Source organism: Petromyzon marinus, chromosome 15, assembly GCF_048934315.1.
Source record: "Petromyzon marinus isolate PM22_M1 ecotype Great Lakes invasive population chromosome 15, UKy_Petmar_22M1.pri1.0, whole genome shotgun sequence".
Classification (NCBI taxonomy): Eukaryota; Metazoa; Chordata; class Hyperoartia; order Petromyzontiformes; family Petromyzontidae; genus Petromyzon; species Petromyzon marinus.
Genome location: NC_133681.1, coordinates 2,680,669 through 2,707,048, shown reverse-complemented (window position 1 = coordinate 2,707,048; position 26,380 = coordinate 2,680,669). Strand labels below are relative to the sequence as shown.

Here is a 26,380-nt window from a genome sequence, read left to right as displayed (position 1 = left end):
ATATTACGCGTTTGATGTGCGTCAGGAGACACCATGGACAGCCTTGCAGATGAGATGTTCCTTTAGGGACGTCGCAGTCGAGTGGCGACTTAATATGAAAACGCACAAAACCATGGCTAACACTGTACTTCTACACAGCGGCCAATGTGTCCAGAGTTGAATTCTTAGCGTGCGGCACTCAAAGGAGAGCCCCCCCCCCACCTGCCCCCCCCCGCCACCTGCCCCCCTCCACCTGCCCCCCCTCCCCGCCACCTGCCCCCATTATTGAATGCGTGAAACAAGAGCGACGCCCATGCACCTCTGCCTGCAGTTAAAGACTAATCTCATGGCACGCGTGGTTCTGCTGACTGAATGCCTACAGCTTTATCAGCGCGTTACAGAATGGGCGTCATAAAGTAGGTCACGATGGTTGGGCTTGTGGTTTATGGCCTCGGACATATAGAGGCCGCGGGCCTGGCGGCGTCTCGGTGCAATCCCGGGTCTGGGCAAATCACTCAAGCCTCCACCACCACCACCACCAGCCATCATGAAGCTAGGGAGAAGCGAGGCCACGCGATTTGCGATGCTGCTGCTGCTGCCGATTTCTCTGTGGGCTCAACGCGCACTCGCGGCGCCACACGGACGCGTGCCATACACCGCCACCTCCACACAGGTGCGGTGCGTGCGGTGCGTGCGGTGCGGTGCGGTGCGGTGCGTGCGGTGCGTGCGGGTGCAGCCACCCTCAACCACAGAGGCGCCCGGCTTCCCGCGAGTATGGGAGCATGGGCGAGCGGCGAAGGCGCCTTATATAGAAGATGCAGAGCGCGCCGTGTGCAGCGCGTGGGGCCGTGTGCAGCGCGTGGGGCCGCGTGCAGCGCGCCCAGGGGAGGAGGGGAGGGGGGTGCGACGGGGCCAGCGCGTGGGGCCAAGTGCAGCACCGTGGCCCAGTGGCGCCACACGGGGGAGACTCGGGGCTAACGCGTTGGGCAAAGCGGCAACTTTGCCGACGAGACGCAGGAATGTCGAAACCGCTCCCGGAGTGTCCCCCTGTTATTGTGTCGACGTTGCTGGGGTTGTACGCTCCCAAAGGGCCGTGCGGCCGATGGGATGCGTGAACAACGGTGGGATGTCGGTAATGTCGAGAGGAATGTGTGTTCAGGTGTGATGTGTGTTCAGGTGTGATGTGTGTTCAGGTGTGATGTGTGTTCAGGTGTGATGTGTGTTCAGGTGTGATGTGTGCGTTCTTAACGTTGTTATATGTCACTGTTTAACACCGCCTCCTTCCTATTTTGGTCTCCTATTATAAAAAAAAAAACTAAATACAGCGTAATTAAATTATAATTACAAATACAGTGCACACGGTGGTCCAGATTTCCTGTGACCCTTAATTAATTGACCCCTAACATTTTTTTCATTTTGCATATTAAGATCTGTTTTAAATAAACGTTACTTTCAAAATATACGTGATAAGCCACTTCGTTGAGCTGTCATTTGTGGCCAGGTCGCTTTTGAAAAAGAGATAATATCTCAGTGGGTCTATCCTGCTAAAATAAAAAATATTTTCTAATTTATGAAGTTTTACAGAATTAAATGTGCGTCACAAGACATCTACACCACCATGTACAGTGAGGGAAAAAATAATTTGATCCCCTGCTGATTTTGTACGTTTGCCCACTGACAAAGAAATGATCAGTCTATAATTTTAATGGTAGGTTTATTTGATCAGTGAGAGACAGAATAACAACAAAAAATCCAGAAAAACGCATGTCAAAAATGTTAGAAATTGATTTGCATTTTAATGAGGGAAATAAGCATTTGACTCCCTCTCAATCAGAAAGATTTCTGACTCCCAGGTGTCTTTTATACAGGTAACGAGCTGAGATTAGGAGCACACTCTTAAAGGGAGTGCTCCTAATCTCAGCTTGTTACCTGTATAAAAGACACCTGTCCACAGAAGCAATCAATCAATCAGATTCCAAACTCTCCACCATGGCCAAGACCAAAGAGCTCTCCAAGGATGTCAGGGACAATATTGTAGACCTACACAAGGCTGGAATGGGCTACAAGACCATTGCCAAGCAGCTTGGTGAGAAGGTGACAACAGTTGGTGCGATTATTCGCAAATGGAAGAAACACAAAAGAACTGTCAATCTCCCTCGGCCTGGGGCTCCATGCAAGATATCACCTCGTGGAGTTGCAATGATCATAAAAACGGTGAGGAATCAGCCCAGAACTACACGCGAGGATCTTGTCAATGATCTCAAGGCAGCTGGGACCATAGTCACCAAGAAAACAATTAGTAACACACTACGCCGTTAAGGACTGAAATCCTGCAGCACCCGCACATATACATGCCCGTCTGAAGTTTGCCAATGAACATCTGAATGATTCAGAGGACAACTGGGTGAAAGTGTTGTGGTCAGATGAGACCAAAATGGAGCTCTTTGGTATCAACTCAACTCGCCGCATTTGGAGGAGGAGGAATGCTGCCTATGACCCCAAGAACACCATCCCCACCGTCAAACATGGAGGTGGAAACATTATGCTTTGGGGGTGTTTTTCTGCTAAGGGGACAGGACAACTTCACCGCATAAAAAGGACGATGGACGGGACCATGTACCGTCAAATCTTGGGTGAGAACCTCCTTTCCTCAGCCAGGGCATTGAAAATGGGTCGTGGATGGGTATTCCAGCATGACAATGACCCAAAACACACGGCCAAGGCAACAAAGGAGTGGCTCAAGAAGAAGCACATTAAGGTCCTGGAGTGGCCTAGCCAGTCTCCAGACCTTAATCCCATAGAAAATCTGTGGAGGGAGCTGAAGGTTCGAGTTGCCAAACGTCAGCCTCGAAACCTTAATGACTTGGAGAAGATCTGCAAAGAGGAGTGGGACAAAATCCCTCCTGAGATGTGTGCAAACCTGGTGGCCAACTACAAGAAACGTCTGACCTCTGTGATTGCCAACAAGGGTTTTGCCACAAAGTACTAAATCATGTTTTGCAGAGGGGTCAAATACTTATTTCCCTCATTAACATACAAATCAATTTATAACATTTGTGACATGCGTTTTTCTGGATTTTTTTAGTTGTCATTCTGTCTCTCACTGTTCAAATAAACCTACCATTCAAATTATAGACTGATCATTTCTTTGTCAGTGGGCAAACGTACAAAATCAGCAGGGGATCAAATAGTTTTTTTCCCTCACTGTATGCTGCATGTCGTGCTGCGTGTGCTGTATGTTGTGCTGCGTGTGTGCTGTATGTTGTGCTGCAAATTGTGGTGCATGTATGCTGCGTGTGTGCTTATTCAGGTTGCATTGACCGCCGAATACTTCCTGGACTACATCTTGAAGAGTTACGGGAACGGCTCAGTGCTCACGACCCAGGGTACAGCGCCGTCCGCCAAATGTTGCCGTCCAGGCCGATGACAATTCGCTTTTGTTCCACGTGGCCGTCCATAAATGACGTCACGCACCTAGCGGGGGGGGGGGTCAGACATTTGTAACGATGTGTGACGAGGGGGGGGGGGTTTGAGAAATGTGACGTCACATCAAAATGCGCAACTTTAAATAAATATAGACAACACGGCACATTAAACATGCACTACAATGACAGCAGTTTAAAGCGATTTGAAGCATGTTTGATTTTTTTGGGGGGGGGAGGGGGGGCAGAGCTTTGTGACGTCATATTTGAGAGGGGGGGGGTCTGACTTTTTGTGACACCGTGTGACGAGGGGGGGGGGTCAAAAAATCGTCCAAAACCGCGTGACCTCATTTATGGACGGCCCCCAAGTAGTTCAAATCGGCAGGGCGAGTTAACGAGGCACCCCACGTTTCAGAGCAGTTCGTATTTCGGCACGGACCCCCGATGATGCCGTCACGTGGTTGAAGGGGGGCGTTTGATGAACCCATCGCTACGGTGCATCTCGTTGTGTTTAGCTTTTATGTAACGACTGATTGCATTTTATATCCAGATATAAACATTGAAACATTACCCACGACTGCGTCACACAGCTATGCATTTAGAACAGTGGTTCTTAACCTGGGTTCGATCGAACCCCAGGGGTTCGGTGAGTCGATCTCAGGGGTTCGGCAGAGCACCCGCCACGGAGGTCCGGACACACTTGAATTATTGTGTAAATTTGTGATGACACACACGGCCCGCTTGGCCATCACTGGCTGCAGATGATCATGCTACACTGCTTGGCCAATCAGCGCTGCGGGGAATTTAGTGCGTACTCAGTAGTCAACGTGTGACTGTTGTTGTCGTACGTCGTGTGATTTCTTTAATATTTTATCCATACTAACTATGTCGGGCAAAAGAAGAAAGTGGTCGGACGAATATGTACAACATGGATTCTCATGTATCACGGAACGTGATGGGAGTGAGCGTCCTATCTGCATGATTTGCAACGCCAAGTTGAGCAACTCTAGTCTTGCACCGGCAAAACTAAAGGAACACTTCTTGAAGCTGCATGGAGACGGGGAATACAAGAACACAACACTTGCTGAATTCAGGGTGAAGAGAGCCAGATTCGATGAAAGGGCCACTCTGCCTGCTCTTGGATTTGTACCTGTTAACAAACCGATCCTGACAGCATCGTACGAAGTTGCTTACCTGATCGCAAAGCAGGGCAAGCCACACACCATTGGTGAAACACTTGTGAAACCAGCTGCATTAAAGATGGCGAATCTGATACTCGGAACAGCGGCCGAAGGTAAATTATCCCAAATTCCCCTTTCAAATGACACCGTCAGTGACAGAATAGAAGACATGAGTAAAGACATCTTGGCTCAAGTAGTCGCGGATCTGATTTCAAGCCCGGCAAAATTCAGCCTTCAACTCGACGAAACCACAGACGTTTCTGATCTAAGCCAGCTTGCTGTTTTTGTACGCTATGTGAAAGACGACATGATAAAAGAAGAGTTTTTATTTTGTAAGCCTCTTACAACAACAACGAAGGCAGCCGATGTGAAGAAGCTTGTGGATGACTTCTTCAGAGACAACAATGTTTCATGGGATATGGTTTCTGCAGTTTGTACGGACGGAGCTCCAGTCATGCTGGGAAGAAAGTCTGGTTTTGGTGCGCTAGTAAAGGCCGATGCACCACACATCATTGTGACGCATTGTATTCTGCACAGGCATGCGTTGGCAACAAAAACCTTAACTCCAAAAATGGCAGAAGTATTAAAAACTGTGGTGGAATGTGTGAACTATGTGCGAAAAAGTGCTCTGAGGCACCGCATCTTCAGTGAGCTGTGTAAAGAAATGGGCTCTGAATTTGAGGTACTTCTGCTCCATTCTAATATTCGGTGGTTATCCCGGGGACAGGTGCTGAATCGTGTTTTTGCCATGCGTGTGGAATTAGCCCTGTTTTTGCAAGAGCACCAACACTGCCATGCAGATTGCTTCAAAAATCCTGAGTTCATTCTCATTTTAGCGTACATGGCTGATATATTCGCAGCTCTCAATCATCTCAATCAGCAGATGCAGGGTGGTGGAGTCAATATCATGGAAGCGGAAGAACACCTGAAGGCTTTTCAAAAAAAGCTACCGTTATGGAAACGACGAACAGAGAACAATAACTTCGCAAACTTCCCGCTTCTGGACGACTGTGCAAGTAAGATCGAAGATGTGTCTGGAATCGGAGATATTTCTGTATCCACGGAACTGAAGCAAACAATTGCCACGCACTTAGATGAGCTTGCAAAGTCTCTCGACGGATATTTCCCTACAAGAGAGTCATATCCAGCATGGGTGAGACAGCCGTTCACGTTTGCTGTTGAAACAGCAGATGTCAATGATGAATTCCTCGACGAAATCATTGAAATTCAGCAGAGCCAGGTTCAACAGCAACTCTTCAGAACAACAACGCTCTCAACGTTTTGGTGTCGACAAATGAACAAGTATCCAGTTATTGCTAAGAAAGCCCTAGATTTTTTTATACCATTTGTTACAACATATCTTCGTGAGCAATCCTTTTCGAGGATGCTGGACATAAAAACGAAGAAAAGGAACAGACTTTGCTGTGAAAATGACATGAGAGTGGCACTTGCCAAGGTGAAGCCACGCATATCTGAACTGATCTCTCAAAGGCAACAGCAGAAGTCACATTGATTTCCAGGTATGTAATTTGTTGTGAGTTTATGCATTGTGTTGGTTTTATTCTTTGAACAAGGTAATGTTCATGCACGGCTCATTTTGTGTACCAGTAAAAAACATATCTATGTCTTGAATTTGAAAAAAATCACATTTTATTTTTCACTAAAGAGGGGTTCGGTGAATGCGCATATGAAACTGGTGGGGTTCGGTACCTACAACAAGGTTAAGAACCACTGATTTAGAAGGTGCAGGCGCTTTGAATAGATCGTTTTGGTACTGTTGTTCATCAGCATTGCACAAAGCACCTTGTACACATATATAACGTGTGTTTCCGTGCAGGACTGGAGAAAATTATGCAAGACCTGGGTATTGGTGAAGAGCATCAGGAACATACGAGGCAAAGTCCATTGAATAAAAATGAGGTGGGAGCTCAAGTATATCCCAACAGACCGTACCACAGCACCCTCCGTGCCCGTGGTGATGTAACACCCACGGGGTGATCCTTCTTGCAGGTCTCAACCGCTTCGTGTGCCTTGTAGCGCCTCACCAGGGTCCCCTTGATCTTCTCGAAAGGATTCCCGCTGTTGTGGGTTACGTGGCGGTGGGCTGGCCACGGCCACGTTCGCGCGCCTGTTGCAGAGGTTTGCGGCTCAATACCGGCGGGTCGCCCTGGTTAATTAATGCCGTGGGTGTGGCAACCATGAAGTAAGCGCCATCTGCTTCACAGTTGACATTCAGGGCCCCCGCGATGTCACTTGAAGAAGAGTTGACCGTTGTGCGCCAGTGTCGTTGTCAACGTTTGAAAAGTTACCCACAAGTTGCTCATTGGGGATTCCACACAGCAGTAACACAGTACGTAAAGTTCGTGGTCTGATCACGTCTGTGAAGGACAAGATTCCTGACATGCAATATCCCAGCGTCTATAAACTAAGCTGTATCTGCGGCATCAGTTACATTGGATAAACTAAACGACGTCTCGGACCGTGTTCGTGAACACAAGGCAGATCTGAAACACGGCAGGACCAATACTTCTGCCGTGGCTGATCATTACTTTAGTGCGGCTGGCTCACGTGAAATTGATTTCTCTAAGACGATGGTACTTTGCAATCTGACTGGCTATCAACAAAGATTCATTCACGAAGCCATCCATATATACAGACACAGACACAATTTCAACCGAGACAACGGTTTTAAACTCAGCAATCATTGGAAAGATGTCATCAACCACTTTGGGTCATGATTTGATTTGTATTTTCTTGTCAACCTCTACCGTCAGCAGTGTCGGTGTGTGTAGCGAGGTGCAATGCCCCCCCACCATCTCGAACCCCCTCTCTCCTCCTATCTCTACCCCCCCTCTCCCCCTGTCTCTGCCCCCTCCCTCCCCCCCATTGTCTAACACACTTGGACTGCGCTCTCGCCTTCAGCTCCACCCCTATCTCTACTCCCCCCTCTCTCTCCCCCTATCTCTACCCCCTCCCTCCCCCCATTGTCTACACACTACTTGCACTACTTGGTACTTGTGGTGCTTTGCTCATACATTGGCGCTGTCTGCCCCGCCCATGCTGTTGACTCCGCACAGCTTTGCTCACTCTGAAAGCGCCTTAGAAGCAGTCGCATTCGGAGGCTTGCCCCCTCTTTTCTCTCCGCCTGATGAAGACCGCTTGTGTTGCGACGGAAACGTCATGGGTTTTTTGCTTTTTATTTTGAATTTTTTTTATTAAATATTTTTTTTCTATCCACGTGACTTTACCGAAATAAGCAAGAATATGAATTCCTGCAGTCACGAAAGTTTTATGTCAAAATTTTACATCGCCCCTCCCGTGAAACCTCTGTGGACTGTGTGTCCGTGATACACCCCGCAAATAACTTAATTGTAAAACATAGTGACCATCTTCCGCTGCTCCTGAAAAAGGGAGGCTCGGCGAGACTTTCCTGGGTAAACAAGCATAATATTAAAATTAACAACCTATTTGACTCATGTACCTGCATAGACGTGATGTAAATGCTTGCCTGTACCGTGTGTTTACGCAGATCCAAGCATGCATCTCATCACACGATTTGACGGAAATTTTCGGAGTGTCAGGCGAGGTGTGGTCACGTAGTGAGCTGATGTCCGTGTCTCCGGCCTTGCTTCAACAACTCCTTAGCCACGCGTGCCAAGCGCCCAATGGCTCTCACTCGGGAGAAACAAATTCGCGCCCCTCGCAAGCCCACAGTGAGTATTATATACACCTAAAACGCTCCCATATGCACAGTGTGCCCACATATTTCACATACTAACGCGCCCGGTGTATTACCCACACTTGAAACTTACATTTCACCAAATTTCAGCCGTAGGATGATTCTCAAAGGATATGGATGTTGATATGAACCATCATAGATAATGGTCACTGCGTATCATGTTGCCTGGATGGTACAGTTATGGTTACGAGTAAAATATGGATGTGGTGGAACATATTCAGGATTAGGATGCGAGGGCATTCAAAATGATGGCGCTGCCGGTTGTTGGTTATAGAACTCCAGTCCAGACAGGATGTGACAGAATGACAGAGGCAGATAGAATAGACCCATTAATGTTGTGTTGACATGAAAACAGCTTTGGGCAGCCACGTGATGGAGTCATCGGTCTCCCCGATAGGATGGCTCGAGAGGACCCACCCAGTGGCAGGGGCCAGGGGAAATTAAGGGACCAGAAGAGGATGAGAGGGAGCGACGTGAGGACGGGGTTAGGGGTTTCACCTCGGTGGGAGTGAGACGAGAGCCGCCGGGCCTGGAGCGGTCGTGTGGAAGATGTGGGACAACGTGGCGCTGTAGATTTTGTGCATTAAATAGCTGGCGATGAATTGCTGATGGAAGTTATTTTTGCTTCGTTTCCCGAGAGAGTGAAGCGCTTCCCCATTGTGCTCACGTCATGTGTGCCTGGTGTTAACAACGTTGCTCCTCGATTTGAGATACTACTTTGGCTGAGTTTACGTTTACAGTCGAGCTAATCTTTCTTGCCCAGGAGATGCTGTTTTTTAAATCAAGGGTTGGGAAAACATACGACGGGAGGAGGGAATTCCAAGGTGGAGCAGTGTAAGGGAAGGAGCAGAAAGAGAAGCGTTGTGGCTTGATAGAGGTGGTGGTTGAATGCGGGACAAATGAGACTGAATGGTCTGCTAGAACGGGTCTTCGACATGTGAAGAGGACCCAATGAATGAAACTCAATGGAACATTAACCATGGTAGTCGCTCTAGAAGGGCGATAAGGAAGCCACCGACCGCTGATTTTATTTATATAATTGTTATTAGAATGGACAATGATGGCAGGAGATAACTGACAACAATGATTGTTATGGCTAATCCACAGAGTACGGATATGGAACGCTGGCATCCTTGCTGGTGAGCGCTCTGTCCCTCATCGGAGTGGTCACCTTGACTTGTTCCTCGTGCACTCACGTCTACTTGTACAGCCAGCAGGCGCTCTTTGGCCTTGCCGTTGGAAGCATGACTGGGGACGCCATACTGCACCTACTGCCCAAGGTGAGTTTAACACGCAGTAGGATGCTTTCGCGACCAATATTATCCATAGCAAAGGTTTTTCTGGGTTAGATCGCGTAAATATAAATGTGTCGTGAAACCAGACACCACCCAACGCAGCCAATTAGTAAGGTTTGACTTAAACAAGACATGCCAATTCGTTACTAGTTCAGCACACCGGTGTGTTAGAGAGTAAACCCACAACAATTACAATTCGAGTAGCGTGACGTTTCGCCAGTAATTACAACCAGCCTCATCAGGCGACAGCCAGAGTTGTGGAGAAATCCTCCTCCTGTTTCAATCTCGAATAGAGGGATAAGTAAATGAAATAATTAAAGAGGCATAAGTGTGATGATGATTCCTAAGGTGAGTGTAGAATTCCTGCCACCCACATGCAGATCACACCACTTCCTGGCCAGGTGGCAACTCGAGCATATGTGCACAGTTTTATGGGGTCAACAAAGTGTACTTTTTGTGTTGTGTAAAATTGCAGGACCACACTTAACTAATATATATACAAACATACATCCACTGATATAAGATAAACTATTTAAACCTGGTTATGTGCAAAGGTGTTTTATCATGGTTATTTTGTCCAGGTAACCAAACTAATTATGAACATAATTTTTTAGAGCACGTGGTGGGGTATCTCCAATGTGCACTATTTTGTCAAATCCATAGAGGGGTTATTTAACACATCCCAGGCTCCACTCCGTGCAAAGTGGGACTCAAGACAAATGGGCAAAACAAATTTCACGGACAATAAAGTTCACCAAACGATTGCCGGCATCTGTTGGAGGGGTGCACCTGGAAACCGATCAGAGCGCATCCAGCTCGGGCAGATATCGAACACGGATCGGGATCAAAACGATTACATTCATATTTAAGCAAGAACAGGTTAGAGTCTAATATTTTACTTAATTAAGATAAAAAAAGACGATTAATGTACTCAGTGAGGTACACGTGGCGGCTTTGTGCGGTGGTTCTCAACCGGGGGCGCACGGACCCCTTGGGGTACGTGGCAATGTCCCAGGGGGTACGTGCGGTACGTGAGTCATTGGTGAATAATCTGCCAATATAAAATCACTACAACATGCCAATCTACATGGTAACCCAGAACGATATAAAATACCTCTCTAAACTCATTCATCGTAAGCGATGTGGTCCACGAGAGTAACCAGCGAGCGTAAACAAATGACGTTACGTATGCAGATTTTAGTTTGTGTTCGCTTGCGGTTACCAGCTGGAGAGGATACTTCACGAATTGGACAAATAGTTTAAATATTGATGTTCATTATTCGTGTTTTTATTTCTCAGTACCATGTTGGGTCAGGTAAAGGGGGGTTACTCGGTTGAAACTATTTTATAAGGGGGGGGGGGGGGGGGTGGTAACAGTAGTAGCCAAACAAGGCTGAGAACCACTGGCTTAGTGTACAATGTACATTACCTGCTGTGAAATTGATCAGAAACGTGGACATTTTAAAAAATGATGATTGCCCAGAGATTTCGATTTAAAGCTTTCCTGACTGCAGGGATTCATCTTCTTGGTTCTTTCGGTAAAGTCACGTAGAATGGAAATAAAATTCTACGTGACTTTACCCAGAGATTGTTAACCGAGGTGAATTCCCAAAACTAGGCGGTGAGATTGCCAGAGTAGAGGCAGAGCCCAGGATGGTAATTGTCCAAGACGTGGAAGCAGGGAGTGATTGTGAACTGTGGTAGCATCACAACCCTTGGCATTGATGGCCTTCTCGTCATCAATATATTTCCGTAACAGGAGGTGCCGTTATACTGCGTAGCCAATTTAAGGATACGTCTGTACTCCGACTTGGCCTAAAATGAACACCTAGTTTGGCATGTGAAACCATCACTGGATAGCCTGCAATAGTCTTCACATCCATTTGTTGTATTCACTTATTTTACACGAATTAGCTTGGTTTCATTCATGGTGCTTGCCTTAAACTTGCATTTAAACAAGTGTATGTTTGTCTCTGTGTGTTGTTATGTGTTCACCAGCTGTTGGGGTTGCACGTTCATTCCACGGAGGACAACTTGCATGCTGACGACAATTCATACATTTGGAAGCTCTTAACCGTGATTGGAGGCTTATATGTGTTTCTGATGCTGGAACAACTGTTCACTGTCTTGACAAGAGACGACGCAAAGGTAGCAGCAATAAACAGGCACAGGTGTGTGTGTGTGTACAGAAGTGTCATGATGCTGGATTCGAGTGCTTGCAGTGGTATCAGTATGGCTACGGTCGCATGAGTGGTGCTGCAAAACAGTGAATAATACTGCACACAAAGCAACATGGGGCAGTGAGCAAGCAATGCAAACTTTGTAAATCCACTCACAAACATTGATTTAAACTTTGACATCAGCGATTGATTCACTTAGCCGTGTGTGTATGTTGAACTTCTTTCACACCGTACGTATCCGATCAGAAGTCTGTTGTCTCACCACATAAAAAGCCTAATTTCCATTCTTCTATGATGCCAAGTGGGGCGTGAATAGCAGAGGAAAACTCTTATTGTGGCCGTGGTAATATGTTCGTTAAAATATGATGCATTTGTTTAGCTTTTCATATAACCTTTCTTTTTGTATTGCTCGCAGTGTTGCAGAGCTATCCACAACTTTAAGAATATATTTTAAGAATCTCACCTCATGAGGCCCTGGAACCCCGTGGTGGTTACCAGTTATGTAGTTACCCCGTTGTGGTTACTGGTTATGTAGTTAGGGGCCGTCCACAAATGACGTCACGCACCTAGGGGGTGGTCAGACATTTGTGACGATGTATGACGTCTATATGCAACTTTAAATGCATATAGACAACACGTTCTACTTAATTAAATATACTTTTTTAATAAATGTGTTCTCTTACAACATCAGAGTGTAGTGCCACATTAAATACGCACTACAATGACAATAGTTTAAAGCGATTTGAAACATGATTTATATTTGGGGGAGGGGAGGCAGAGCTTTGTGATGTCATATTTGAGGAGGGGGGTGATACTTTTGGTGACGCCGTGTGACAAAGGAGGGGGGGTCAAAAAGCGTCCAAAATCGCGTTACGTCATTTATGGATGGCCCCTTACCCCGTTGTGGTCGTAGAATGAACGTGTAGTGGGTTCACGGGACATGGAGATGGTGGAGTAGAGGCAGAACTGTTTATTCAACTTAACAGGGGTTACACTGGAAGGGGTAACGGCCCCTTCACCCGTATTCACGCTGGGACACCCCCTAGGGTATCTAGCCTAATTCCTGTGCTCCCAGTTTCTCCAGCTACAGGCGCTAGAGGAGGCTATCTGACCTGGCCCTGGTCAAGCACAGATCACGGCACCCCACAACCAGACCGGCCCTTAAAAGTTCTTCGGCTCTGAGGCTCTGGGGCCGCACCACTGGCTTACCCTGCCAGCCCTTAAAAGGACAGCGGTCAGGGAAGTCCCAGGGTCTATCTAGCCGGCCTTCCTTCTTCACTGGTTCTTCATTCTTGGCCCCAACACTCTGCCCCGAGCTCTCTGGCTCCCCGCCCTTTATACCAATACACCACTGAGGACGGGGCTATAGCGGACGTGGTTTTAGCCACCAAGGTGTGGCTGTGTGTTACCTTCCCACACTGTGTGTTTCCTTCCCACAACACCCCTACAAAGGTGTTGCCTCCTGAATGAGTGTGTCTCTCAAGTGAACCCACTACACATGGAATCTGTGTGTGGGCAGCAGCATCGTGACCGCATTATCAGCTCAGCGGGTGCGGCATTGTGTCAGGTGGAGGCCCCACTGTTTGATTTGTCTCGCACGGTCGCACCTAGGAGGCTATTCGATATTACGGGGCTCGCCTTTGCCTAATCGCATCGTTACGCTCACGGACTCGAACATTTAACGCTGTGGGGGCGCTCCGTTTTAAATAAATAAGTGTTGTTGTTCTCTGACACTGTTGTTGAAAACACGTCTCATGGTGGTTGCCAAGGAGGGGGCCCAACTCGTAGCTTTGGCCACCAGTGCCACGCGCTCAGTACGCTACTGCTGGGTCTTGTCCTGCTTTAAAAACGCCAAATATCTTCTACAATCGTTTTTTTTAAATATTTCACAACCGTTCTTTGTGAAATTCGATTCGCCGTTCATCGTGCAAATTGTACTCAAGAAGGCGCTTTAGGGTTTGGTATAGCCACTGCCAGCTGACTAAAGTCTCAAGTCGAGATGGGGGCTCTATAACGGCCAGGGGGGGGGGGGCTATGGGATACTTAGAACCTTTGGATCTGTGGACATGGGGTAGAATGGGATCCCAGGAGACTGCATGGAAAGAGAGTTCAAGAAACTCCATGGGAAGTTCAGCATAATGAGGGCTCTGTAAAGCCCATCACGCAGGGGAGGGGGTGTGATGGACGTCCACTCGACGTAGAGACTGTGTGTGTGTGTGCGCCAGTGAGCTGGCTGCTGTAACCACACCGCTGTTTTGTGATTGCAGGTGAACGATGAGCGTGATGATCACGGATACAAAATGGAGACGTGTCCAGACGTCGGCAAGATGGTGCAAATAACCACACACGCATGCGCGCGTTTTTCTCATACTTACATAACTTGATAACCAAAACTCCGTGTGTAAACATCCCCCTGGATAAAGCCAGGGTTCATGTAGAAATAACCAAAACGCAACACGTAAAAAAAATGTATACGTATTAAACTCATTTGTATTCCAAATAAAATGTTGCATCTTGGGCAGAACTGCTGCGGAGAGGTCAATGTAACGATCATTTGCACAACGCACGTTGTGACGTATTCCTGGGCCCAATTTTAATTTCAAGAGGGTCGGAGAAGTTCTCAAGAACTCGGAGCGTCAAATGGGCTTCAAAGGTTTAAAATTCCTGGACTTTGTAAACAGAGTAAGGGCATTTATGGGAGACAATTTAAAGCTACAGCAGTGTAATTTGAGTCTCTTTTTAGCTTTTACATAGAGCATTCATCATTTTAAATTAAATAAATAAAACACAGGCATGAAATCAATCTCTTGCTAACAACAAGTTGATATTCAATCCAACGAAATGTATAAATCAAGTCCCTTACCCATGACTCCTAATATTAGCAGGGTTGGAACAATCATCACTTCTCCCAACCGTCATTCACCACTCCTGACATAGGCGATGTCACAATGAAGAGGAAGGATTCGCGGGTGGGTGCTGAAATTATCTCATCCATAGCATCCGTGGGCACATAGAAATGACGACAGTCTTGTCATGTCCATCCTACAAATTTCGTCCCACACAATGGGCGGCCATGTGGGCAGAGGCCCCTGGCACGGTCGGGGGGCATGTGGGTTCCCGGGCTGGGCACGGAGCGCACGAGGCTGAAGTTGTACAACTCATTTGTATTTTAACAATATGTTTTTACCCTTTCCAGCAATAAAAACAGGTGTTGAGATGTTAAGACACCCAACATAAACCTTTTTGCAAGGAATCCTGTCTGCATTAAACACACACACGTGCTCGTGGTGAACATAGAAACTGAAAAACATGCTCTGGTTTAAACTGATTTGTATTTGGTAACGCATCCCAATTCTGTTTAGCTGAAACTTCTCTTTAACTTCTCTTGAACAGGACCTATCCGACAAAGAGAAACATGACGTTTCATATGAAAAGGACACCCAGCAAACGGGAAACATCAACATGTCAACTATTGACTTGGTACGTTTTGGTTTATTGTGTGCTACTTTGTGGTGAATAGCAAATATTGTTTGTTGTCATCTGTTTTGTTAAGATACCCAGTGGCGGTGTTTGTATATATGTGTGTTGAACTTCTTTCGCACCATACTTAGCCAACCGTGCTTATCGGTGGTGCGGGTTGGAGGAAGGGTGTTTGACGGACGGTGGCAAGATTTGTAGATCAGCTGGTAGGGGATGGGATTGTGGAGATGTGAAATTACAGATAAGGGTTATCTGCAGATGAGGTCAACACACGATGCATCTTCATATATCGGTCTACACATAAAAAAGTAAAAGGTCTTTTTTTAACCCAACCTATTGGCCCCCACGGCGTTCTGGGACTGCATCATTCCTGCAGCGTTGATTCAATGTGTAGTGTTGTACACGGAGACACACACTTGTTCTTGGAGGCAACACGTTTATTATAACACACCAACAGGGTTCCTAAATAAACGTACACTGGTTCTACATCTAGGTGATAACTACACGGTTAACGAGACCACAACGGGGTAACTACATAACCGGGTCAGTCAGTAACACAATGCCTGACCCACGATGCCGAGCGTAGACATCGAAGACCGAAGATCGAGGATCGAAGAGACGTAGCACCGACGGGTTCCAGCCCCGAACCTCCTCGGGACTGACCCTTTTCCCGGCTGAGCGTGGCCTGGCTCCGCCCTCGGCCACGCCCCCTTCTAGATCCGACCAGAAGGCTCTGGCCCATATCACGTGTCCCTCGAGCCCCCCCCCCCCCTTTCGAACCCCCTTACTACCCTGCCCCAGTCACGTGCCCTCTCGGGTTCGCCCAGAGTCTCACGTCCTCACTTGCTCTCTCTCCGACCTTCACCAGAACTCTGCCCCCTAGGGCCCGCTTCCATGCCATATCCACTCTGGTGCCAGAGAGAGACTCAAGACGCACAGTGACACTCCTCTGACAGTAGCTGGCGATAACCACCCTAGTGACTCCATATAAGTCACTACAAATGCAAGGAAACTTTATAATCCTACATCAGCCTACAACCCTATATAATCCTAAACCAGCAACAGCCTGCAACCCTATATAATCCTACACCAGCCTGCAACCATATATAATCCTATATCAGCAGTAGCCTGCAACCCTATATATTCCTACACCAGTAGCAGCCTGCAACCCTATATAATCCTAAACCAGAAACAGTCTGCAACCCTATATAATCCTACACCAGCCTGCAACCCTATATAATCCTATATCAGCAGTAGCCTGCAACCCTATATATTCCTACACCAGTAGCAGCCTTCAACCCTATATAATCCTATATCAGCAGTAGCCTGCAACCCTATATAATTCAAAGAGAAAGTGAGCTGCTCCATTCAGTTCTTGAAGAAGCTCCCAGCACATTTAGCGTAATGTCAGACATCATGCCAAACATACAGGACAACTTGACTAAGCATTGCAGTGAAGAGTGTGTGTTATTGTCATTCAGTGACAGCGATGAGCAGTACCGGTGAAGGTTCGGTCTCGGTGATTTTCACATTTCATCATTTATTATTGCAGATTGCAGAACATGAAGCCTCTCACCTGCCAACCTCCATCAGAAAAAAAGGCACGTGAGCTTAAGTATTGTGATGCCAAATCAAGTGTGTGTGTGCGTCAGTCAGAGAATGTTCTTAAAAACTTGCAGTAGTACGGGCGTGTCACGCTTTTTTTATGAGAAGCCCACCATCAGGGCCATCACTGCCAACTAATACCATCACCACGAGCAGTAGCCCTTTATTGGTGGAAGCCCACCACCAGCACCATTTCCTACCAACTACTACTATCACCTCTCGCAACAACTTCCCTTACATGAACATTAGCTACCCTGCCCATGCTGCTGACACTTGGGCTGCGCCAATTTTAAACCTAAATAAACAGTTTGCCTTTAGAGGCTAAACCCCCCTTTCCTGATGACGACCGCTTGTGTTGCGATCGAAACGCCGTGGTTTCTTGTTATTTTCTTTGAACCTATCTACGTGACTTTACCGAAAGACCCAAAGAATATGAATCCTATACCAGCAGTAGTCTGCAACCATAAATAGTTATCCTACACCAGCAGCGTGCCAATTAGTTACTAGTTCAGCACTAACCGGTGTGTTGGAGAGGAAACCCACAACATTTACAATTCGAGTAGCGTGACGCTTCACTGAATGTACTCGCCAGCGAAACGTCGGAGTACTCGAATCTGTAAATATTTACATGACAAACCTTGCTAAATTCGCTGCGTCGGGTGGCGGAGGGTTTAACGACAAATTTATATTGACGCTGCTGCTGTTATTTCTGCTGCTGCTGTTCCTGCTGCTGCTGTTCCTGCTGCTGCTGCTGCTGCCGTTGCTGCTGCGGGTTATTTCAGGTCTCAACGCGATCGTGCTCATGGTGCTGATCGGTGACGGCCTCCACAACTTCGCCGACGGGCTGGCCCTGGGCGCCGCCTTCTCGCTGTCACTCAGCGACGGGCTTGCCACCATGCTGGCGGTGGCGCTGCACGAGCTGCCGCACGAGATCGGTGAGCCCCCCCCCCCGCCCCCCGCCCCCCACCCCTCTCAGCCAGGGCGGCGACGAGAAGAGGAGGATGAAGAAGTAGACCATCGCCGTGAGCGACGCGCTGGCCCCGTGCCCGGGGGTCACCGTGCCGGAGGTCACCGCGCCGGAGGTCACCGCTCCGGAGGTCACGGCGTGTGTTGAACGCAGTCCCATAGCCCAGTGGTTATTCTCAACCTGTTTTTGGCTACTGTTGATCCCCTTGTTGAATTTTGTTTCAACTGAGTGACCCCCTTGCCTGACCCATCATGGTTCTGATAAATCAATATTTTAACCAATTGTCCATTTTTTTAGGTACCCTAACTAGCTAGTCACTGCAAACGAATAACAAATAAAAAAAAATCAACGGACGCTCTGCACGCGTGAGGTCATTTGTTCGCACTCGCTGGTTACTCTTGTAAACCGCATTGCTTACAGTCAATGAGTTCAGAGGTTTTTTTTTACATCGTGCTGGGTTACCGTATGCATTTAAATTACAGCGTAGTTATTTTTTCTTGGCAGATTCACACATGATTATTCAGCAGTGACTCACATGTCCGATATACTTTCACACCTTCGTATGTAAACCAAAAAGAATCACGTCACGCATCCGCTGGGACATTGCCGAGTACCCCCCGGTTGAGAACCACCACCCTCGTGGCTCACACCGCCGCCGCGTCGTTTGCCGCACGAGCGCTGTCATTAAATTCGCGCAACTTCTCCTCGTCGTAAGGCTGATGTAGATGCCGAGCAACAGCTACAATTTCACATTCGGGTGGTCGATATCTTCAGTTAAATTCAATGCGACGAACGAGAGCCTTGCCGGACAACGTAGCCTTAGGAGCATGCGTGCGTGCCGCGTGCGTGAAGTGACGAAGTGTGGCAGAGTAACAGGAGAGGGACACTGCCAGCAAATCTGATGGCATTCGCGATATTTTATCAACTGAAAACAAAACTTCGTTTTTGGTCGATAGCCGAGGGCGGTGGTGCCAAATCTACCACGCTTCTGTTGATCCATTCTCAAATATAGCGCGGACTTTTCCTGGGGCCTCTTGGTCTCATGTTATATTTTCACTGTTTTTTTGTTGTTGTTGTTCTCGTGTGTTTTGTGTACGACCGCTAAATACCTTTGTTATTCGATGTGTGCTCGTTCTCTACAATGTCACAAATATTTGTCTTTTATCTTTGGTTGTTGCTATGCTCAAGCACCAATGATCTCGCTTGTGAAACAGCCGGGCAACTGGCTACACGGGCACATCCCAGTGGCACCACGGTGGCTAGGAGATGTCAACTGTCTCGCCTGGTATACAGAAGTGCGTGGGTTCAATCCCGACCCCAAGCGTGGTGCTGGCCACCCCCTGGTGTGCCGTTCCGGCCTTCATAGGTGCTGCTACTAGCTAACAGCACTTGCCCCAACAGTCTGGTTAAGGCGAGACGGGGGGGATCTTTGTCTTTGTGGAATGCTCCTCGCAGGGGACTTTGCCATCCTGCTCAACACGGGACTGTCCATCCAGGCTGCCCTGGGGCTGAACCTGCTAAGTGCCCTCACGGCGCTCATCGGCTTCTACATTGGGGCCTCTGTGTCTGAAAACGAGACGGCCATGCAGTGGATTATTGCCTTTGCAACGGGCATGTTCCTGTACCTGTCCATCAACAACATGGTGAGCCCCTTGCTCTCGTCTGTGCAGGCCACCGACAGATCACAGTCCACTGTGACTTCTCCGTGAATATTAGCGACAACAAAAACTGCTCAATCCTGCCTCCCTCTCCTGATGTAGCTCTCGCCTGTCCTCCTCACCCCATGTCCCCTCTCCTCCACTCCCACCTCATGTCTCTTCTCAACTCCACTCTCATCTCCACTCAAACCCCGTGTGTCCACGATCATCTCCGCGTTCATACACTCTCCCCTCGCATCTCTTTCATCTGCCGTCTCGCTCACCTCGCATCTTTCCATCCCCACTCTCATCTCACACGTCTCCTCGTATCTATCTCTCTCCTGTCTTTTTCTCACGTCTCTCTCGCCTCTCCACTTTCTTCAGTGTCCACATCGCCGATTTCTTAGGGATGCGTTTCCTCTAACGATGCACTTCTTCACCCCCTTTGCAGATCTCTGAGATGAAGCGATTCCACGTGGACCGGCCCTGGCTCCTGCTGCTGTTGCAGAATCTGGGATTGTTTCTGGGCTGGGCGTTCATGCTGCTCTTGGCTCTCTACGAGGACAAACTCCACTTTTAATACTCAGCTGACAGACACCTCTCACAAAACTCACACACACACGCGCGCGTGCACAAAGACAAAGATCCCCCGTGTAGCCTCAACAGACTGTTGGGGCAATTTCTGTTAACGAGCAGCAGCACCTATGAGGGCTGGCATGGTACACGAGGGGGGTGAGTGGCCAGCACCACGCCCGGCCGCCTTTGTCTCCCCAGTGGCGATGTTTACTACACACCGCACCAGGCACTAATTTGAGGCCGAGTCGACCTAGGAAAGGATGACCTAGGACCGGTTCAGACAATCGTCACCGGGTGTTGGCCATGAGCGGGAATCGAACTCGGGTCGCCGGGTTTGTCGCACAGCGCGCGAACGCCTGCACGCCACCGGCCAGCACGAACCTCACAGCAAAGTTGCGGGCCCTTCACTTGAGCACGTGGGTTAATTTAATTTTTTGTATCATCACTGCACCCACGCTCACAGTTCCAGCTCTGCCGATGTACACCACTGCGACTGCGAACACGACGCGTGAAGGCCGAAGCGTGCGTCTTCGCACGCAAGGCCTCGCCGCGTATTCCTTTCACCTTTCTCCATCCTCACCGAGTTCACGTAATCAGTCTTTTATCCCCCCCCCCCCCCGTGTACGTGCGTTCACGGGAGGACGCTGTTAGCAACACTAATCGAGGACGCTGCTGCGTTTCACAGTCGCGGGCAAGGGGGCGATGTCGCTGCGGTGCGATCTCAAAATGAGTCGCTTGTGGGGGTGATTCACAAAGTTTGACGATGACACCGGGGTGCACACGACGGCCTGCTCCTGTTGAGAGACGTCACGGGATCTTTAACGTCCACTGTGTATCTATGTTGAACTTCTTCTGCACAGTACGTAGCCAACCATGCTAATCGGAGGTCCGGGGGGGGAGGACAGACGACCCGGGGTGTTTCACGATCGATTCCCCTGGACGTTGGAACCACAAACCCCCGAGAATGGAGAATGGAGAACGGAGTACGCGACACCGCTGGGCCACGTGGCAATGGCCGAGTTCGCAAGCTGTCAGTGCATCCATTGCTTTGAGTTCATTTTTACACATTGGTGTTGCGTTTCAAATCTTCTTCTTTTATTGTTCTCTGTCCACAAAAGATTCGGGGAAATCTTTGTTTTGTTCAAGGCTCACTTCTTCCGATGAAGCTTTGCGAACGACGGGAGCGTTGTCAACCACCGTAAGAGAGCGCCACTGTGAACCTGAGCATATCTAACATCACGTGACACTGGCGGTCATTTCAATAAAATTCTCTCGCACACAAAAACTCGTATTCACGCATCATCTCACGGTTCTTGTGGACACGACTGAGCAACGTTAAAACGCATGCAAAAACAAATCTCATCCGTCAGCCAGGGCCGCCTGCTGTTTCCAAGTCAATAGAAATAACAAAAAGTACACTACAACATCAAATGTAAATCTCTATGGGCTTAAACAGGTCGTGGACTACACTGACGATACATCGAGACGCAATGCAGCGCATGTCCCCGGTATTCCTGATCTACACACACACCCACACACGCGTCAACACGTCACCGCACCATCACGTTTTAATCTAGAAAGCGGGACTGTGTATGGGCACGACACGATTGAGGCGTCGCATTTATTAAACTATTGAAAATTATTATTTTGACTTGCCTAATTTCGCTATTAATAGTCCCATGACAATCGTAGGAGGCTTCTAAGTAGACACTCGTCCCGGTTTTATGTGGAAAAGGTGGCAACCCTGTCACTCCGCAACTCACCCACTCACACTCTCGCCAACTCACTCCTTCATGAATTCACTCATAAATTAGCCAAGCTTCTGAGTAACTCACCCACTCACACTCTCACCAACTCACTCCTCCATTAATTCACTCATAAGTTACAGGGAGGGAAAAAAAGTATTTGATCCCCTGCTGATTTTGTACGTTTGCCCACTGACAAAGAAATGATCAGTCTATAATTTTAATGGTAGGTTTATTTGAACAGTGAGAGACAGAATAACAACAAAAAAATCCAGAAAAACGCATGTCAAAATGTTATAAATTGATTTGCATTTTAATGAGGGAAATAAGTATTTGACCCCTCTGCAAAACATGACTTAGTACTTGGTGGCAAAACCCTTGTTAGCAATCACAGAGGTCAGACGTTTCTTGTAGTTGGCCATCAGATTTGCACACATCTCAGGAGGGATTTTGTCCCACTCCTCTTTGCAGATCTTCTCCAAATCATTAAAGTTTCGAGGCTGACGTTTGGTAACTCGAACCTTCAGCTCCCTCCACAGATTTTCTATGAGATTAAGGTCTGGAGACTGGCTAGGCCACTCCAGGACCTTAATGTGCTTCTTCTTAAGCCACTCCTTTGTTGCCTTGACCGTGTGTTTTGGGTCATTGTCATGCTGTAATATCCATCCACGACCCATTTGCAATGCCCTGGCTGAGGGAAGGAGGTTCTCACCCAAGATTTGACGGTACATGGCCCCGTCCATCGTCCCTTTGATGCGGTAAAGTTGTCCTGTCCCCTTAGCAGAAAAACACTCCCAATGCATAATGTTTCCACCTCCATGTTTGACGGTGGGGATGGTGTTCTTGGGGTCATAGGCAGCATTCCTCCTCCTCCAAACACGGCGAGTTGAGTTGATGCCATAGAGCTCCATTTTGGTCTCATCTGACCACAACACTTTCACCCAGTTGTCCTCTGAATCATTCAGATGTTCATTGGCAAACTTCAGACGGACATGTATATGTGCTTTCTTGAGCAGGGGGACCTTGCGGGCCTCGCTGCAGGATTTCAGTCCTTCACGGCGTAGTGTGTTACCAATTGTTTTCTTGGTGACTATGGTCCCAGCTGCCTTGAGATAATTGATAAGATCCTCCCGTGTAGTTCTGGGCTCATTCCTCACCGTTCTCATGATCATTGCAACTCCACGAGCTGAGATCTTGCATGGAGCCCCAGGCCGAGGGAGATTGACAGTTCTTTTGTGTTTCTTCCATTTGCGAATAATCGCACCAACTGTTGTCACCTTCTCACCAAGCTGCTTGGGCAATGGTCTTGTAGCCCATTCCAGCCTTGTGTAGGTCTACAATCTTTTCCCTGACATCCTTGGAGAGCTCTTTGGTCTTGGCCATGGTGGAGAGTTTGGAATCTGATTGATTGCTTCTGTGGATAGGTGTCTTTTATACAGGTAACAAGCTGAGATTAAGAGCACTCCCTTTAAGAGTGTGCTCCTAATCTCAGCTCGTTACCTGTATAAAAGACACCTGGGAGCCAGAAATTTTTCTGATTGAGAGGGGGTCAAATACTTATTTCCCTCATTAAAATGCAAATCAACTTATAACATTTTTTACATGCGTTTTTCTGGATTTTGTTGTTATTCTGTCTCTCACTGTTCAAATAAACCTACCATTCAAATTATAGACTGATCATTTCTTTGTCAGTGTGCAAAGGTACAAAATCAGCAGGGGAACAAATACTTTTTTTCCCTCACTGTAGCCAAGCCTCTGAGTAACTCACCCACTCACACGCTCACCAACTCACTCCTTTATGAATTCACTCAAATTAGCCAAGCCTCTGAGTAACTCAGGCACTCACACGCTAACCAACTCACTCCTTCATGAATTCACTCATATATTAGCCAAGCCTCTGAGTAACTCACCCACTCACACGCTCACCAACTCACTCCTTCATGAATTCATTCATAAGTTAGCCAAGCCTCTGATTAACTCACTCCTTCATGAATTCACTCATAAGTTAGCCAAGCCTCTGATTAACTCACCCACTCACACGCTCACCAACTCACTCCTTCATGAATTCACTCATAAATTAGCCAAGCCTCTCAGTAACTCATCCACTCGCACTCTCACCAACTCACTCCTTCATGAATTCACTCATAAGTTAGCCAAACCTCTGAGTAACTCACCCACTCTCACCAACTCACTCCTTCATTAATTCACTCATAAATTAGCCAAGCCTCTTAGTAACTCACCCACTCGCACACTCACCAACTCACTCCTTCATGAATTCACTCATCCGTTAGCCAAGCCTCTGAGTAACTCACCCACTCGCACTCTCACCAACTCACTCCTTCATGAATTCACTCATAAATTAGCCAAGCCTCTGAGTAACTCACCCACTCACACGCTCACCAACTCACTCCTTCATGAATTCACTCATAGGTTAGCCAAGCCTCTGAGTAACGCACCCACTCGCACTCTCACCAACTCACTCCTCAATTAATTCACTCATAAATTAGCCAAGCCTCTGAGTAACTCACCCACTCGCACTCTCACCAACTCACTCCTTCATGAATTAACTCATAAATTAGCCAAGCCTCTGAGTAACTCACCCACTCACACGCTCACCAACTCACTCCTTCATGAATTCACTCATAAGTTAGCCAAGCCTCTGAGTAACTCACCCACTCACACAAGTATGCCCTTCCCCTTCGATTACAGTGTACCAATCCTCAAAGGTGCATTAGGGGGCGTCCATAAATGACGTCACGTGATTTTGTCACGGCGTCAAAAAAAGTCAGACCCCCCCCCTCTTAAATATGACGTCACAAAGCTCTGCCCCCCCCCAAAACCATATTTCCATTTTGAAAATAAAACATGCTTCAAATCGCTTTAAACTATTGTCATTGTAGTGCGTACTTAATGTGACCCTGCACTCTGATGTTGTAGGAGTGTTGTTATAACAAATTTATAGTGTTGTTATAACAATTCTATATTGATTTAAAGTTGCGCATTTTAATGTGACGTCATATTTCTCAAACCCCCCCCCCCTCGTCACACATCGTCACAAATGTCTGACCACCCCCCCCCCCCCCAGGTGCGTGACGTCATTTATGGGCAGCCCCTTAACAATTTTTTGCATTTTTCCCTATTCCTTGGTTCTTTCCCTAACGTGACGTACGTAGAAAACGAAACTTTAAAAACGGAGTTAGTAAATAGAAAAGTTCAAATGTGTGTGTGTGTAAGTCCATGTGTGTGTGTAAGTCCATGTGTGTGTGTAAGTCCATGTGTGTGTGTAAGTCCATGTGTGTGTAAGTCCATGTGTGTGTGTGTAAGTCCATGTGTGTGTAAGTCCATGTGTGTGTAAGTCCATGTGTGTGTGTGTAAGTCCATGTGTGTGTAAGTCCATGTGTGTGTGTAAGTCCATGTGTGTGTGTGTAAGCCATGTGTGTGTGTGTGTGTAAGTCCATGTGTGTGTAAGTCCATGTGTGTGTGTAAGTCCATGTGTTTAAGTCCATGTGTGTGTGTGTAAGTCCATGTGTGTGTGTGTAAGTCCATGTGTGTAAGTCCACGTGTGTGTGTGTAAGTCCACGTGTGTGTGTGTAAGTCCACGTGTGTGTGTAAGTCCATGTGTGTGTGTAAGTCCGTGTGCGTAAGTCCATCTATGTGTGTAAGTCCACGTGTGTGTGTGTGTAAGTCCATGTGTGTGTAAGTCCACGTGTGTGTAAGTCCACGTGTGTGTGTGTAAGTCCATGTGTGTGTGTAAGTCCATGTGTGCGTAAGTCCATCTATGTGTGTAAGTCCACGTGTGTGTGTGTAAGTCCATCTGTGTGTGTGTAAGTCCACGTGTGTGTGTGTAAGTCCATGTGTGTGTGTAAGTCCATGTGTGTGTAAGTCCATCTGTGTGTGTAAGTCCACATGTGTGTGTGTAAGTCCATCTGTGTGTGTAAGTCCACGTGTGTGTAAGTCCACGTGTGTGTGTGTAAGTCCATGTGTGTGTGTGTAAGTCCACGTGTGTGTGTGTGTGTAAGTCCACGTGTGTGTGTGTGGCAGCGTCAGCGCGACAATGCACCCAAGCCAGCCCCCTCCCGTCTCCACGAACTGCTCATGACGCAGGCCGGGCCGAGCGCCCTGGGACTCCCGTCTGTCAGAGATGTTCATTGAAAACCTCGGGGAAGTGACGAGGCGGCGGCTATGACGAGGTTGTGATGAGGAGACTGACGAGGAGGAGGCTGTGATTGCTGCGGTGCGGTCGAGGCTGGCATCGGGACACTCGTGGGCCATCGAGAGGGGCGTCCACCCCCCCTTGGTCGTGGGGACTGACGGCAAAGCCTCCCTCGTTGATGCTAACAAATAACTGCACTTTCTGGACTTAACATCTCCCCTGCACGTTTGTGTAACAAAAAAGAGTTTCATTTTACAAATAACGATTAATTAACCGAGTGGTTGTACATATAAAATAGCTGATGGAGCGTCTAATGAGCAAGACAATATTTTGCCTTACAAATTCGTTGTTTGAGTTTGGAAATTCCAGGATGCCTACTGTCCAAATACATTTCACAATCTGCATTTGTCTGCGTGGAGCC

At 47.7% G+C, this 26,380-nt stretch overlaps 1 protein-coding gene across 2 annotated transcripts; it reads left to right on the top strand.

The window, feature by feature from the left end:
• Positions 1–340: 340 nt before the first annotated feature.
• LOC116942510 (zinc transporter ZIP4-like) lies at positions 341–22,429 on the top strand. 2 transcript variants are annotated; one of them, XM_076067207.1, is made up of 12 exons: positions 341–652; positions 3,290–3,365; positions 6,420–6,502; positions 8,112–8,295; positions 9,429–9,601; positions 11,615–11,764; positions 14,064–14,126; positions 15,190–15,276; positions 16,829–16,877; positions 17,664–17,816; positions 19,304–19,491; positions 19,937–22,429. In XM_076067207.1, the coding sequence occupies exons 1-12, from the start codon at positions 527–529 to the stop codon at positions 20,063–20,065; spliced, it is 1,461 nt and encodes a 486-aa protein (XP_075923322.1). In that variant the 5' UTR covers positions 341–526; the 3' UTR covers positions 20,066–22,429. The 2 variants fall into 2 exon arrangements, with proteins under 2 accessions (XP_075923322.1, XP_075923323.1); XM_076067208.1 differs by lacking the exons at positions 341–652; positions 3,290–3,365; positions 6,420–6,502 and adding an exon at positions 7,624–8,016.
• The last annotated feature ends 3,951 nt before the right edge of the window (positions 22,430–26,380 follow it).

Bases quoted from the DNA above. Each gene is read 5' to 3' on its own strand.
- LOC116942510 (XM_076067207.1), top strand. From the start codon at position 527: ATGAAGCTAGGGAGAAGCGAGGCCACGCGATTTGCGATGCTGCTGCTG. The intron at 9,602-11,614 runs GTGAGTTTAACA...TGTGTTCACCAG, and splicing joins TACTGCACCTACTGCCCAAG to CTGTTGGGGTTGCACGTTCA. The intron at 17,817-19,303 runs GTGAGCCCCCCC...TGCTCCTCGCAG, and splicing joins CGAGCTGCCGCACGAGATCG to GGGACTTTGCCATCCTGCTC.